Source organism: Galeopterus variegatus, unplaced genomic scaffold (genome assembly GCF_000696425.1).
Source record: "Galeopterus variegatus unplaced genomic scaffold, G_variegatus-3.0.2 Scaffold381, whole genome shotgun sequence".
NCBI lineage: Eukaryota > Metazoa > Chordata > Mammalia > Dermoptera > Cynocephalidae > Galeopterus > Galeopterus variegatus.
Genome location: NW_007726492.1, coordinates 483048 through 499182, shown reverse-complemented (window position 1 = coordinate 499182; position 16135 = coordinate 483048). Strand labels below are relative to the sequence as shown.

General features: G+C 32.1%; 1 protein-coding gene across 1 annotated transcript in view; it reads left to right on the top strand.

Annotated features, from left to right (window-relative positions):
- The window catches only part of LRCH2 (leucine-rich repeats and calponin homology (CH) domain containing 2), a 152580-nt gene extending 143026 nt beyond the window's left edge, over nucleotides 1–9554 (top strand). The window contains exon 22 of the mRNA XM_008568153.1: nucleotides 6792–9554. Coding sequence (XP_008566375.1) covers nucleotides 6792–6911 — 120 coding nt within the window. The 3' untranslated portion in view covers nucleotides 6912–9554. The remainder of the gene's footprint in view (nucleotides 1–6791) is intronic.
- Nucleotides 9555–16135: the final 6581 nt, after the last annotated feature.

Below are 16135 nucleotides of genomic sequence, written 5' to 3'. Positions count from 1 at the left end.
TATTAAACTCTCTTGAACAGTTTTTAATCTGGCCTATAGGTCCCACTTTAAGCTCTTTTTTCAAATGAATAAATATAATTTAATATATAGAGAATCAGTGAGTGAACTTACTGTGTAATTTGGAAACCACATGCTGTTCTCTAGTTATCTTTTCTCTATGCTTGACATATGATATTTGAAATGTTTACTTCTCAAAAATGTTTATGTTCTTTCTTTTTTGTACTCTTAATCTCTTAGTGAGAAAATAGAGAATTTAAGAAGGTTTTTTATTTTTTTTCTCATCTATTGTTGCATTATATACATTTTTTTGTTTTGCCATTTTTTTAAGAGTTTAATTTTGGCTTCACTGTGTTTTCCCCTGAACTCAGAAATGGCAATATATAATCAATTTTTTGTATTTAGTTTTTTAAAAAAGATATTTTCTAATTTTTCCAGCTTTATTGAAGTATAACTGACATATAATAAAGTGCACAGTGTTAAGTTTTGACATATGCACACACTGTTAAATCATCACCACGGTCAAAATAATGAGCATATTCACTACCCCCCCCCCAAAGTTTCCTTGTGTCTTTTTGCAATGTTTTCTTCCCCAGGCAACCATTTATCTGCTTTCTGTCATTACAGATTAGTTTGCACTTTCTAGAGTTTTATATTAATGGAAACATAAAATATGTATGTTTTTTTCTGTCTTTTTTCAGTTTGCATAATTATGTTAAGTCTCATTAGTGTTATTGCATGTGTAAATAGGTTATTTCTTTTTATTTCTGAGTATTGTTTCATTGCATGGATATACCACAGTTTGTTGATCTGTTGACCTTTGGGTTGCTTCAGGTTTTAGGGACTATTACAAATAAAGCTGCTGTGAGCATTTGTATACAAGTCTTTGTATGGATATACACATTCTTTAATTTTTGGTAAATACCTAGTAGTAGAATAACTGGAACATATGGGAGGTACATGCTTAAAATTTTAAGAAAGTACAAAACTCTTTTCCAAAGTGGTTGTACCATTTTACGTTCCTTTCAGCAGTGGATGAGAGTTTCAGTTCCTCCACATCCTCACCAACATTTAGCATGATCATTCTATTAAAATTTTTAGTCATAATAGGTATGTACTGGCTTGCCAATGAAGTTCTAATTTGCATTTCCCTGAAGACTAATGATGTTGATCATCTTTTTAAGGGCTTATTTGACATCTGCATATCTTCTTTTTTGGAAGTGTATATTCTAATCTTTTGTCTTTTTTAGTTGGGTGGGTTTTTTTATGATTAAGTTTGAGATTTCTTTATAAATTAAAGGTAAAGTCCTTTATCTGATCTTTGATTTACAATATTTTATCCTAGTCTTTGGCTTTTCTTTTCATTTTCCTTAAAGTGTCTTTCAAAAATCAGGAGTTTCAGTTTCTTTTTTTTTTTTTTTCCTTTTTGTCTTTTTTTCGTGTCCGGCAACGGATCGCAACCCTCAGTGTCGCGCCCGTACCGGACCGGGACCGGCAACGGGATCGCAACCCTCGGTGTTGCTCCCACACCTCGCTCAGCCAGTGAGCGGGAACCGGTCTGTATGTGGGATCCGAACCCTCGGCGGGAGCGCCACCACGCTCCCAAGCGGCGCACTGTAGCAGTGCGCCACCGGGCCGGCCCAGGAGTTTCAGTTTCTGAAGTATAATTTAATATTTTTTTTGACATTGTGCTTTTCTTGTCAAACCTAAGAAATCTTTGCATAACCCACAGTCGCATAGGTCTTCTCCTTCATTTACTTCTAGATGTTTTATAATCTTAGGTTTTACACTGCGGTCTATGATCAATTTTGAGTTAATTTTTGTATATGGTGCAAGGTATGGATTGAAGTTCTTTTTTTTAAGCCTGAAATTGGGTATATGCATTGATTTTTTTAAAAAACCTCTTTATTGGGATATAGTAACTGATTTAAAGTATACAATTAAATGGTTTTGAGTACAGTCACAGAGTTGGGCAATAGTCGCAACAATCTAAGTTTAGAATATTTTTGTCTCCCCAGAAAGAAATCCCTTACCCATTAGCAGTCCTTCCCCTGTTCTGTCTCTATGGATTTGCCTATTTTGGACATTATATATAATGAAATCATACTATATGGGCTCTTCTGTATCTGACTTCTTTTACTCGGTGTAATGTTTTCAAAGTTCATCTGTGTTGTAGCATAAATTAGTATTTCATTTCTTTTTATGGCTGAATAGCATCTCATTGTTTGTACATACCACATTTTATTTATTCATTCATCAGTTGGTAGACGTTTGGATTGTTTTTACTTATTTTTTATTATGAATAATGCTGCTGTGAACATTCATGAATAACTTTTTGTTTGAACACTTATTTTCAGTCCTATTGTTTACATACCTAGGAGTGGAGTTGCTAGGTCATATGGTAACTGTATTTTTATTTTTGAGGAACTTTCAACATGTTTTGCAAAGTGGCTGCACCATGTTACATTCCCACCAGCAGTATATGAAGGTCCTAATTTCTGTACATCCTCACAATGGTTATTGTCTACCTTTTTGATTCTAGCCATCCTAGTGAGTGTGAAGTGGTATCTCATTGTGGTCTTGATTTGCATTTCCCTAATGGTTAATGGTGTTGAACACCTTATCATGTACTTATTGATGATTTGTATATATTCTTTGATAATGTTTATTCAATTCAAATTCAGTGTCCATTTATTCATCTTTTTATTATTGAGTTGTAGGAGTTTGTTATATATTCTAGATACAAGTTGTTTATGAGATATATGATTTGACAATATTTTTGACTATTGTATGGTTTGTCTTTTCACTTTCTTGGTGGTATCATTTGCAGCACAAAGCTTTTAATTTGATGAAGTCCAGTTTATTTCTTTGTCCTTTTGTTGCTTGTGATTTTGATGACATACGTAAGAAAACGTTGCCTAAACCAGGGTCACAAAGGTTTACACCTGTATTTTCTTCTAAAGTTTTATTGTTTTACTTATTACATTTAGATGTGTAATCCATTTTTAGTTCTTTTTTATGCACGGCATGAGGTAGGGGGTCCAAATTCATTCCTTTGCATGTGGATATCCAGTTTTCTCTACACCATTTGTTGAGAAGACTCTTCTCTCTGCCATCGACTTGTCTTGGCACCCTTTTTGAAAATCAATTGACTTTAAATGTAAGGCTTTATTTCTGAACTCTCAATTCTTTCCCATTGAATTCCTTATGCCAGTATCACACTGTCTTGCTTATTTTAGCTTTGTGGTACCTTTTGAAATTAGGAAATGTGAGTCCTCCATCTTTGTTCTATTTCAGGGTGCTTTTGGCTGTACTGGGTCCCTTGCATTTACATATCAATTTTAGGATGGATTAGCTTGCCAATTTCTATAAGGAAAGACAGCTGGAATTTTGTTAGGGATTACACTGGATCTCTAGAACAATTTGGAGAATATTGTCATGTTCACAATATTTAGTCTTCTGATCTATGAGCATAAGATGTCTTCCCATTTATTTAGATCTTTTAAAATTTATTTCAACAGTGTTTTTTACTTTTCAATGTTTGAGACTTTCATTCTTTTGCTAAGTCTTTAGTATTTTATTCTCTTTTGTGCTATTGTAGATATAGTTATTTCCTTATTTTCACTTTCAGTTTTTTTATTGCTACTGTATAGAAATACAAGTGATTTTCTTTCATTGATCTTGTATTCTGCAACCTTGCTGAACACGCAACCTTGCTGAACTCATTTATTAGTTCTGATAGTTTTTTGTGTGTTTTTATTCCTTAGAATTTTCTCTGTACAAATCACATTATCTGCAAAGAGAGGTAGTTTTACTTTTCATTTCTTCTTCTTGCCTAATTGCCCCTGCTAGAACCTCTAGTTAAAGAGTGGACATTTTGTCTTGTTCTTGTTCTAAGGGAAAGTATTTAGTCTTTCATCATTTAGTATATCAACTGTGGGTTTTTGGAGATGCCCTTTTATGACTTTGAGGAATTTCCCTAAGTTCATTGTGTTTTATTGTGAGTATTCAGTCTTTCCCACAACATTAGTTTAAAAGCCTATCTTTTCTCTATTCATTTGCCTTTGTATCTGTATCAAAAACTATTTGTCCATATGTTCATGGGTTTATTTCTGGATTCCTTATTATGTTTCATTGACCCTTTTCCCCCTATATTTACATGAGTAAAACACTGTCTTGCTCACTGTGCATTTTGAAATCAAGTAGCATTAGTCCTCTAACTTTGTCCTTCTTTTCCAAAACTGGCTTGGCTATTCTAGGTCCCTTGCATTTCCATTTAAATTTAAAATAAGCTTGTAAACTTCTCCAAAAAGTGAAAAAAAAGTGATGAGATTAATGTAGGAATTGTGTTGAATTTATAGAACAACATAGGGAAATTATATCTTAACAATATTGAGTCTTCACTTTCATGAACAAATAATAACCCTTCATTTACTTAGGTCTTCTTTAATTCCCTCAGCAATGTTTTGTAGTTTTCACTGTATAGGTCTTGCAGATTTATCTTTAAGTATTTCATATTTTGCATGATGTTATATATGTAGTTGTTTTAATTTAATTTCTAATTGTTGCTAATATGTAGAAATACAGTTGGTGTTTATGTATTGATCTTGTATCTTACAATCTTGCTGGACATACTTATTAGTTCTAGTAGCTTTTGTAGATTTCATAGAATTTTCTGTAGGAATGTTCATGTTATCCATGAATAGAATTTTTTTCTTCTTCCTTTCTGAACTGAATGTCTTTTATTTCTCTTTCTTGCCTAATTGCCCTGGCCAGATCTTTTAGTACAGTGTTGAATAGAAGTGGCAACAGTGGACATCTTTGAGTGGATTTTTTGAGGAAAATTTCAGTCTTCTACCCCTGAGTATTATGCTACCTGTGGATCTTTCATAGATGACCTGTTGGGGAAGTTCCCTTCTGTTTCTAGTTTGCTGAAAATTCTTATCAGGAATGGAAGTTGGATTTTGTGAAGTGCTTCTTCTATATCTACTGATCAGTTTTTTGTTTTCTTTTTAGTTTTTTAATATTTGAATTACATTGATTTTCAGATGTTAATTCAATCCTGGATTTCTGGGATAAACTCCACTTGATCATGATGGATTTTTGTTTTTGTCATTATTGTTACTGTTTTTATGTTGTTGTTGCATTTAATTTTTTAAAACTTTGTTTAGATGTTTTGTTTGCATCTATGTACATGGGGATACTGGTTTTTAGTTTTCTTTTCTTTTAATGTCTTTGCCTTTTGTTATCAAGGTAATGCTGACCTCAAAATGTGTTAGGAAGTATTCCCTTCTCTTCACTATTTTTGAAGATTTTGTGTATAATTGGTATTATTTCTTTTAAAAATATTTAGTCAAATTCATTAGTAACCCATGTGGGCCAGGGGTTTTCTTTGTGGGAAGTTTTTTAACTAGTTTCAATTTCTTTAATAGATATAGGGCTATTATGATTACCTGTTTCTTCTTGAGGTTTTGGTTTATTGTGTCTTTTAAAGAATTCATTTGTTTCATCTGATTTATCAACCTTATTGTCATAAAGTTGTTTATAATGTCTCCTTGTCAACATTTTAATATTTGTAGAATATCTTGTGATGACACTTATCTTATTACTGATATTGGTATATTGTGTATTTGCTCTCTTTTTCCTTATTAGCTATAGGTTTTTGAATTTTTAAAAATCTTCTCAGTGAATTAATTTTTATTTTCATTAATTTTTTTCTATTGTTTTCTGTTTTTTACCTTATTGTTTTCCTCTCTTTTCTTCTTCTATTTGCCATTGTTTTAATTTGCTCTTCTTTTTTTAGTTTCTAAGATGGGAGCTGAAATCATTGATTTGAAACCTTTTTTTCCCCTAATATACACTTTAGTGGTTATTTAAAGAAATAAGCAAAATGTTAGGATGGCAACAAATGTAGCAATAAAAAAAGAGATGAGAAGATAATTTTCGAGAACTCTTGGGGATATCATCAGTAGTATTTGGTGAATGGGTTATGGTAGTAAAGAAGAAAGAGAAGACTTATGATTCTCAGGTTTGTGTCACTGGAGATTGAAGAGTATATTACCGACTGAGATATAGAATACAGAAGGACTAGTTAATTTGGTGGAGAAGTAGTTCTGGCATCAGGATGGAAGGGATAGTTAAAACTATGGGAATAGATGAGAATACCAAGGAGAAGATATAGTATACAAAGGGAAGAGGGTGAAGACAGAACCCTTAGAAACATTTAGGATGGTAGAAGAGGATCAGTGAAGGCTAATTAAAGCTATTTCACAGTTGCTGTCAGAAAAGTTGAAGAGGTAGGAAGAGTGGTGTCACTTAGACAAGGCAGAGGATAAGGTTTCAAGAAAGACTTTAAGCAAAGGTGTGATATGACAGAGCGGTCAAGTAGACATGCACAATATTTGGCATTTAAGAAGGCATTGGTGATTTTAACCAGAGAAATTTTAGTGGGCAGATGCTTTAGGGGTACGTGTAAGATAGCAGTGGTTGAGTAGTAAATGGGAAAGGCTGAAGTGGCAGCCTATGCTTTTACAAACGTTTTCTGTGTAGAGAAGGAGGTTTAGGTATAGAGTGACAGCATTTCAGATAAGGCCGACCTCTATAATCATTTCTTTAGTATAAGGTAAGAATCTAAACACATTTTAGATTACAATATTTATAAGAGAAAAGTTAGAATTGTCTAGTTTTTACTTGAAGTTTTTCAGAAAGCAGGTTTAAAAATCTGATCCTGACTTAAATTTTATTATGCTACTAAAAAATGAATGTATAAGTATCTTTTTTTAATTTTTTTCCAGGAAAGGCTGTGTTTGCCTCATCATATTTTGGAAGAACGAGGTCTTGTGAAAGTTGGTGTCACAGTTCAGGCACTTCTTGAACTACCTACGATCAAGGCATCTCAGCTTTCAATGGCTTGATATAACATTTTAAAATCATAAGTGTATAGTTTCACTTATTTGAAGTGATTTCACAATAAAATCTCAAATTCATGAGTAAGAATGTGCAGTTAAAAGTAGTTTGCCTTAGGTCAAGCCTTAGTGCTTTTATAAAATTACATTAAAAAATCAAACTTAAACTTTGAATTACCTAATCTTCTTTTGGGGGAAAACTGGATTAATTTAACAAGAGTTTTTGATAAATTCAAATTCTCTTTTTTTCTACGTCAGTTGATAACCTTCATTATTTTTCAGAAAGCAGATTGATACTAAATTTAAAATGTAGTTTCAATTTAATAGTCATATTAGGCTTAATTTTTTTTACATCGGAGCATACTAATAAACATCTGGATAAAGGTAATCATTTTTTAGCAATTTAAAACAATTCTATATTTGAGTTACTTAATACACTTCTAATTCTACGTTATACACAATTTCTTCAGTCTTTGGTCTTACTTTTTTAGAAAAAATGAGTAGTAAAAGCAAAACTTTGGCTTTATTTTAAATTCTTTTAGTATTATAGGTTGGTGCCAAAATATTTTCAGTTGTACTGTAGATTGTTTACATGTGAAGTGCCTGTGTAATTGATGAATCTCATATATAGTCTTAAGCATTTTTGCAGTTTTTTTTATGTATTAACAGAGTCAATGGAACTTTAAAATATTTTAGTAGATTTTGTAAGGTCAGTAATATGTGAGGATTTAAATGTGCCTCACGTCGCGACATTTGTGGTTTTTTTAGTTAGTCCATTGCAGTTTTCCTTAAATTGGTTATTTCATGTTGTCAAAAAAAAGTTAATATGCTTAATTTATGCTATTTAATTTTGCAAAACTAAACCATCTTTTAAAATGTATTATTTGAAAAGTATTTTATTTCTGTATTGAAAATGTTACACAAAGCAGTAAGGTTTTTGAGAACTAGCAAAGTACGAATTATCAAGGACATTTTGATAAATATCCTGCCAGAGTTTGGGTTTGTATCTTGACTTTCAGGAACATTACATCGGTGCTGCCTTATCTATATTCAGAGAGCAGCAATTGAGGAATAGGTTTTTATTCTAAATCTGGCCATTTTTTGGATCCTGTAAACCTTGTGATCCTCAATTAACTTGATGTTGCATTAAATACAGACCAGTCTATAAATATTTCATGAGATACTATGTTACATAAAGTCCTTGTTTAATTTAGAGATGGATAAATTTATGTTGGTAGTGGTGCAGGAATTTTTCAAAACCACTACTGTAATGAATAACTCTGTTTCTTGTAGAAGAACCTTAATAATTACTTTTGTAGTAGCCAAGCAAGTATCATATCTTAAATATATGATCATTTGCACTTGTTACCTCTTACTATGGATGCAACTTATTAAAAATGTTGGCCTGGGTATTTCAAAGGGTGTATATAAAAGGTAAAAGTGTGCCAAATGCTATAATAAAGGTTGGTTTAGGAATAACTCTTCTTGTTTTGATCGGTTGGCATGAAGCCATATAATAAAATTTTGGCTTTAGAACACAGGTGTGTTTTTTACATCCCCCAAGGATCAAATTGGAGCTTTTTAAGTATTAAAGCTTTTTATGACTAAAACATTGAATAATTAAATTATGAGTAATTTATTACTTTAAATATTTGAGCTAATTAGTTGTTATTTTTCAGTTGAATCAAAAAAAAAAACCCAAAAACTAAAAAAAACAAACCTCATTGACATAATCAGCCTCCCTAGAGAAAACTTGGGTAATACAGGTAAAAATGGCAAATAAATAACTAGTTGATGAGTTTTTAATGTAGAAATTTGACAGTGTTACAAATTAAGTGACTGTTAAAAACTACAGCAGTCATTTGTGCTACTTTCATAGTTATTGTGCTCTAGAACTCAGTAACCAATTTAGTGTTTGTTATTTTACAAATAATTTCCTGTTTCATATCATTGAAATAGTAGTGAAGTTGTAGGCATTTCCTTATTGCATTTTACTTACTTGTCACTTAATTATTACTTTAAAGAGAAAATACACCAGAACTACACTGTAATATTCTTACTACAAAGCAAAATTCCATTTAAGATGGGTCCATCTGTGGTTCATACCATGGCAGTTCATTTACTATTGTGCCAACCAGCCGGCAGCACCACCTCTAAAGTAGTTTCCCAGCATAGTCTCCAAGGACATTATGCCAAGGCTCTGATGTATTTCTTTCAGTAGTTTTTAAGTGTAAAATTTATCCTAAATGTTTTTATGGTTATTTTATATTTACTTTGTTAGTTATTGAATTAAGAATGACTATCATTATTTGAATGGGATTTGTGACCTAAAATATTTTATTAGGCCCTGAAAATTCAATAGATAGCTATTTCTGTTAAATTTTATTACTGTATGGCACAAGAAAGAAGTGATGTTGGATATATTAGAATTGAAGTAAGGAGTAAAATGCATTATTACTATTTGTTTAATAATTATCTTTACAGAATGCTAGTTTAATGACTTTTCTAATTGAATTTTTTGAAGAATTCAGAAGTGTTTGTATTGGTCACAGATCTATCATAATTGATTTTCTGATGCATTAAAAAATAAATGGAACACTAAATGTAAATTACCGATGCAAACTGTGGATAAAGTTGAACGAAAAAATTTAAGTCTGGGATTTCTTTTTCTCCCTGTCTACCTCCTTTCTCACCACTACAGCATCCATATTTTGTTGGTATTTGATAGCTTGTGCCTTTGTTCCCTAGTATGGAAAAGTAGTCAGACTTTGAGTGGATATTCAAAGTAAGTTGTTTAAGAGTCCTGATTCTCTTTACATCATGTTATTTTCAGTAGGTAATATTTTCTTAAAATAACAACAATTTTCTAAGATATCCTCATAAAATAATGTCACCTTTTTATAAGATAAACCTTATATAACATAAGTGTTAACTGAAAACTTTACATAAAATAAAAGGTAGAATAGGTCAAACTATGATTATTTTTATTGTAGGTTTTAATGTGTGGTATATAATTAAATTGTCCTTAGGCTATGTGATAAAAAATTAGTCTTCCAATTTTAAGTAATTCTAATTTTTTAAAAAATGCGCATATTTTATTAAAATAACGATTTGTGATTCATCTTAAAATTAGAAAGTCATTTCGGGAAATAATATTAAAGATAATATTGCCCCCTGTTCTATAGTTACTCCCTAAAGTTTCAGATTTAAAGAAGTACTTAAGTAAGTCCATATTTGGCATAAGTTGTTTGAAAACTATTATAAGTTTATGACAGAATTTTGAATTATCTTTAGATAATAGTACTAAGCTTGTTTTCTGCTTTAGTAAATCTGGAGTTTTGATATTCTACATGGAATGGCCCTGGAATTCTCAGGAACCTATCCCAGCGTCCAGAGCACTCCAAGTGACTGATACATTACTGTATATTGGATTAATTTAGAAATACCCAGATATCTTCTGGAATTGGTAAATTGGAAAAATATCAAAAGCTATCTGTTTCTTAAGGTGCAGTCTTTTTTACTCCTGCATTTTAAAATGTAAAAATAATTCCTATGCTTATGGTGTTTAAATAGCTTAGAATTTCCACAGTAGTGTGTGTATATGTGTGTGTGTGTACGCATGCATGCCTTGTAGTTGATCTAGCTTCATAGTAATATTAATTTACTGTTTAAGAGTAGTTAATATTTTAAGTGAGTGATGCTATAAGGTCTTTGCAACAGGTGCTGAACAGTTTTTAATAAGTCTCTATTCTGAAATGTGTTCTACTTTATTAAGGGCTTTGGGGTTTTCTTTATGATTTTAAAAGGCGTATGTTGTGTTGTGATTAGTACTATTTCATATTTTTATTTTCTTTTAAAACATTTTAAAACACACATGGCCATATAATTTTTAAGATAAAAGAAATTAGTCACACAAATACTATGTGATTATAAAATGGTCATATATATTCAAACAAGTTAATGTAATGTTAAAGTAGCAAACATTAAAGCAACACCTTCCTTTTTTGAAATGCTTAGAAAACATTAATTTTTTATGATCTTAATATCAGTCCTCTTTTTAGGCAATATCTCTTCCTGTGGTTTTAAGTTGAAAAATAATCATTCCTTCAGGCTACCATGATAAATGTAAAATGTAGGCCTTATACAAATGTACAAATATATATTTAATTCTAAATATTTATGATTTGTGATTGGAGCTCAAACTTTTAAAATTATTCTTTTTATTGAAACGTAGTTAATTATACATATTTGTTAGGTACAGAGTTGACTATTAGTACTTGTGTATAATATATGATGGTCAAATCAAAATGATTATTAGCATATTCATCATTACTATACGTAATTATTCTCTCGCTGACCCCCTCTCCCTCCCTCTCTCCCCTTTCTAATAACCGCAGTTCTGGTCTCTCCTGAAAGTACAATGTATTATTGTGATTGTTGTTTCCTTCCTTCTTTCCTTTCTTCCTTCCTTCCTTATTTAATTCTTAGCTCTCACTTATGAGTGAGGACATGCAGTATTTCTTTCTGTACCTGGCTTATTTCACTTAACATAATTTTCTCCAAGCTCATCCATGTTGCTGTGAATGGTAGAATTTCATCCTTTTTATGGCAAAGTAGTATCCCATTGTGTATATATACCACATTTTCCTTATCCAGTAGTCTGTAGGTGGACATTTAGGTTGGTTCCAACTCTTAGTTATTGTATATAGAGCTGCAGTGAACATTGGAGTGCAGGTATCCCTTCCACATGATGATTGCCATTCCTATGGATGTATACCCAGAAGTGGTATTGCTGGATTGTATAGTAGTTCTATCTGTAGTTGTTTGAGGAACCTCTATATGATTTTCCGTAATGGCTGCACTAATTTACAGTCCCACCAACAGTGTAGGAGGGTTTCCCTTTCTCCACATCCTTGCCAGCATTTGTTATTCTGTCTTTTTTTGATAGTGGTCAGTCTAACTGGCATGAGATAATATCTCAGTGTGGTTTTGATTTGCATTTCCCTGATGCTTAATGATATTGAGCACTTTTTCGTGTGTTTGTTGGCCATTTATGTATCTTCCTCTGAGAAATTCCTATTCAGCTCCTTTGCCCATTGTTTAATTGGGTTAATTATTTTTTTTACTGTTAAGTTGTTTGAGTTCCTTGTGTATTCTGGATATTAATTCCTTGTTGAATGCATAGTTTGCAAGTATTTTCCCCCATTCTGTAAGTTGTTTTTTCATTCTATTAACTGTTTCTTTTGCTGTGCAGAAGCTTTTTAGTTTGATGTAATCCCATTTATTTATTTTATCTTCCTCTGAGAAATTCCTATTCAGCTCCTTTGCCCATTGTTTAATTGGGTTAATTATTTTTTTTACTGTTAAGTTGTTTGAGTTCCTTGTGTATTCTGGATATTAATTCCTTGTTGAATGCATAGTTTGCAAGTATTTTCCCCCATTCTGTAAGTTGTTTTTTCATTCTATTAACTGTTTCTTTTGCTGTGCAGAAGCTTTTTAGTTTGATGTAATCCCATTTATTTATTTTTTCTTTTATTGCTTGTACTTTTGGGGTCTTGTTCATAAAGTTTGTACCCAATCCTACTTCCTGAAGTGTTTCCCCTATGTTTTCTTTTAGGAGTTTTATAGTTTTTGCTTTTATATATGTCTTTATCCATTTTGAGTTGATTTTAGTATATGGAAAGAGGTACAGCTCTAGTTTAATTCTTCTACATATGAGTGTCCAATTTTCCAGCACCACTTATCGAAGTGGCAGTCCTTCTGCTATATATGCTCCTGTTGTCCATGTCAAATATTTGTTGTCTGTAAGTGTGTGGATTGATTTCTGGTTTCTCCGTTCTGTTCCACTGGTTAGAGTTTCTGTTTTTATGCCAGTACCATGTTATTTTGGTTACTATAGCTTTGTAGTATAATTTGAAGCCAGGTAGTGTAATGCCTCCAACTTTATTTATTTTGCTCAGGATTGCTTTGGCTATATGGGGTCTTTTCTTTTTCCATATGGATGTTAGGATTGTTTTTTTTTTTTTTTCTGTTTCTGTGAAGAATGCCGTTGGTATTTTGATCAGGATTGCATTGAATCTGTAGATCACTTTGGGTAGTATGGATATTTTCACAATGTTAATTCTTCCAATACAAGATCACAGAATGTCTTTTCAACTTTTGTGTCCTCTTCAATTTCTTTCTGCAGTGATTCGTAGTTCTCTTTGTAGAGATCTTTCACCTCCTTGGTTAAATTGATTCTTAGATGCATTATTTATTTTATTTATTTTTTGGTGACTATTGTAAAGGGGCTTGCTTGCTTGATTTATCTTTCTGCTTGTTTGTTGTTGTAGTATAAAGATGCTATTGATTTTTGTATATTCATTTTCTATGCCTGCAACTTTATTGAAGTTGTTTTTCAGCTCTTAAAAGTTTTTTGGAAGAGTCTTCAGGGTTTTCTATATATAAGATCCTGCCATCTGCAGACAGTGACAGTTTGGCTTCATCTTTTCCAGTTTGGATTGCCTGTGTGCTCTGGGAATTACTTATTATACTAAATAGGAGTGGTGAGAGTGAGCATCCTTATGTTGTTCCTGTTCTTAAAGAAAAAGCTTTCAGCTTTTCCCCATTCAGGATGATATTGGTGGTAAATATCTCATATATGGCTTTTATTGTGTGGAGATATTTTACTTCTATATCTAATTTGTTGAGAGTCTTTAATATGAAGGTATGTTGAATTATGTCAAATGCTTTTTTGGCATCTATTGAGATGATTGTGTGTTTTTTGTCCTTGACTGTTGATGTGGTGTATCACATTTATTGATTTGCATATGTTCAAAAATCCTTGCAACCCTGGGATGAATCCCACTTGATCATGATGGATAATCTTTTTAATGTGCTGCTGTATTCTGTTTGCTACTATTTGGTTGTGGATTTTTGCATCTATACTCCTCAAGGATATTTGCTTGCAGGTTTTTTGTTGTTGTTGTATCTGGTTTTGCTATCAGGATGATGCTGATCTCATAGAATGAATTTGGGAGAATGGCATCTGTTGCAGTTTTCTTTGGAACATTTTGAAAAGAATTGGTATTAATTTATCTTTAAAAGTTTAATACAGTTCAGCAGTGAAGCCATCCAGTCCTGGGCTTTTCTTTGTTGTAAGTCTTCTGATTACTGCTTCAATCTCCTTACTTGTTATTGCTCTGTTCAGGTTTTCTGTTTATTTCTTGTTCAGTCTTGGTAGTTTGTATGTGTCCAGAAATCCATTTCCTCCAGGGTTTCAAATTTGTTGGCACATATTTGTTCCTAATAGTCTCTAATGATTCTTTGTATTTTTCTGGTATCAGTTGTGATGTTTCCTTTTTCATTTCTCATTTTTGGTATTTCAGTCATCTCTCTCTTTTTTTAGTTAGTCTGGCTAATGTTTTGTCTATTTTGTTTATCTCCCCAAAAACAACTTTTTGTTTCATTGATCTTTTGTATTGTATTTTTGGTCTCTTTCATTTAGTTCTGCTCTGATCTTAATCATTTCTTTCTATGTCTAGTTATTTTGGGATTGGATTGTTCTCGTTTTTCTAGTTCTTTGAGGTGTAATGTTAGGTTGTCTATTTGAAGTCTTTCTATTCTTTTGGTGTAAGCATTTATCACAATAAACTTCCCTCTTAGTATTTCTTTTGTGGTATCTCATAGGTTTTGGAATGATGTGTCTTCAGTATCATTAGTTTCAAGAAATGTTTTGATTTCCTGTTTAATTCCTTCTTTAACCCATAGTTCTTTCAGGAACATGTTGTTTAATTTCCTTGTATTCATATGGTTTCCAAAGCCTCATTTATTATTGATTTCTAGTTTTAATCCATTGTTATCTGAGAAGATACTTGAAATGATTTCAGTTTTTAAAAATTTGTTGAGACTGGATTTGTAAACTAACATGTGATCTGTCTTGGAGAATGTTCCATGAGCTGATGAGAAGAATATATTTTCTGTAGTTGTTGAATGAAATGTTCTATAGATGTCTACCAAGTCAATTTGTCTAAAGTGTAGTTTAAATTCTGTGTTTCTGTTTTGATTTGTTGCCTGAAAGGTCTGTCTAATGCTGAGAGAGGGGTGGTCAGGTCACCCACTATTATCGTATTGGAATCTATCTCTTTCTTTAGGTGTGATAGTGTTTGCTTTATATATCTGGGTGCTCTGATGTTGGGTGCATATGTATTTATGATTGTTATGTCTTCTTGGTGGATAGATCCCTTTATCATTGTGTAATGGCTTTCTTTGTCTTTTATAGTTTTGGGTTTAAAGTCTTTTTATCAGATAAAAGGATAGCTCCTACTGCTTGCTTCTAGTTTCTACTTGCATGGTATATCTTTTACCATCCCTTCACTATTAGTCTGTGTGAGTTTTTATTGGTGAGGTACATTTCTTGTAGGCAGCATATCATGGGGTTGAAAGTTTTAATGCATTTGACCAGCTTCTGTCTTTTGAGTGGGTAATTCAGTCCATTTATATTTAGGGTTGTTATGAATGGTATTGTCTTACTCCTGACATTTAATTGCTTTTCATATGGTTGTTTTATGTATCTTTTGTTCTTGTCTTTTTCTTTTATTGTTTGTCTTTGGTGTTCATTTTTTTTTTTTTTGAGGTGGTAAGATTTGGTTTCTTTCTCTTTCTTGTTTGCATATTCTACCAGTGAGGTTTTTTCTTTCTCATGTATTCATTTTGGTGATTATTGTGTTTTTGGGTTCCATGTGCAGGATTCCTGTGAGGGTTTCTTGTAGAACTGATTGTGCAGTAGTGCATTCCTGCATATTTTTTATTGGCTGGAAAGTACACTGTTTCCCCTTTGTTTCTGAAGGATAGTCTTACTGAGTATATTATTCTTGGCTGACAAGTTTTTTGTTTTGTTTTGTTTTTCTTTTTTTTTATATATACTTTGAATATATTATTCCATTCTCTTCTGCCCTGTAGGATTTCTGCTGAGAAGTCTACTGTTAGTCTGATAGGGACTCACTTATAGGTGACTTGATGCTTTTCTCTTGCTGTATTTATTGTTCTCTCTTTGTCTGAGTTTTGACAATTTGATTATAATGTGTCTCAGAGAGGACCCTTTTTGGATTGAATCTTTTTGGATACTTTGAGCCTCCTGGATCTGCAGTTCGTTGTCTCTCCCTTTACCTGAGAAGTTTTCTGCTATCATTTCATTTAGTATGCTTTCAATGCCTTTTTCTTTCTCCTTTGCTTCCAGAACACCCATGATTTGG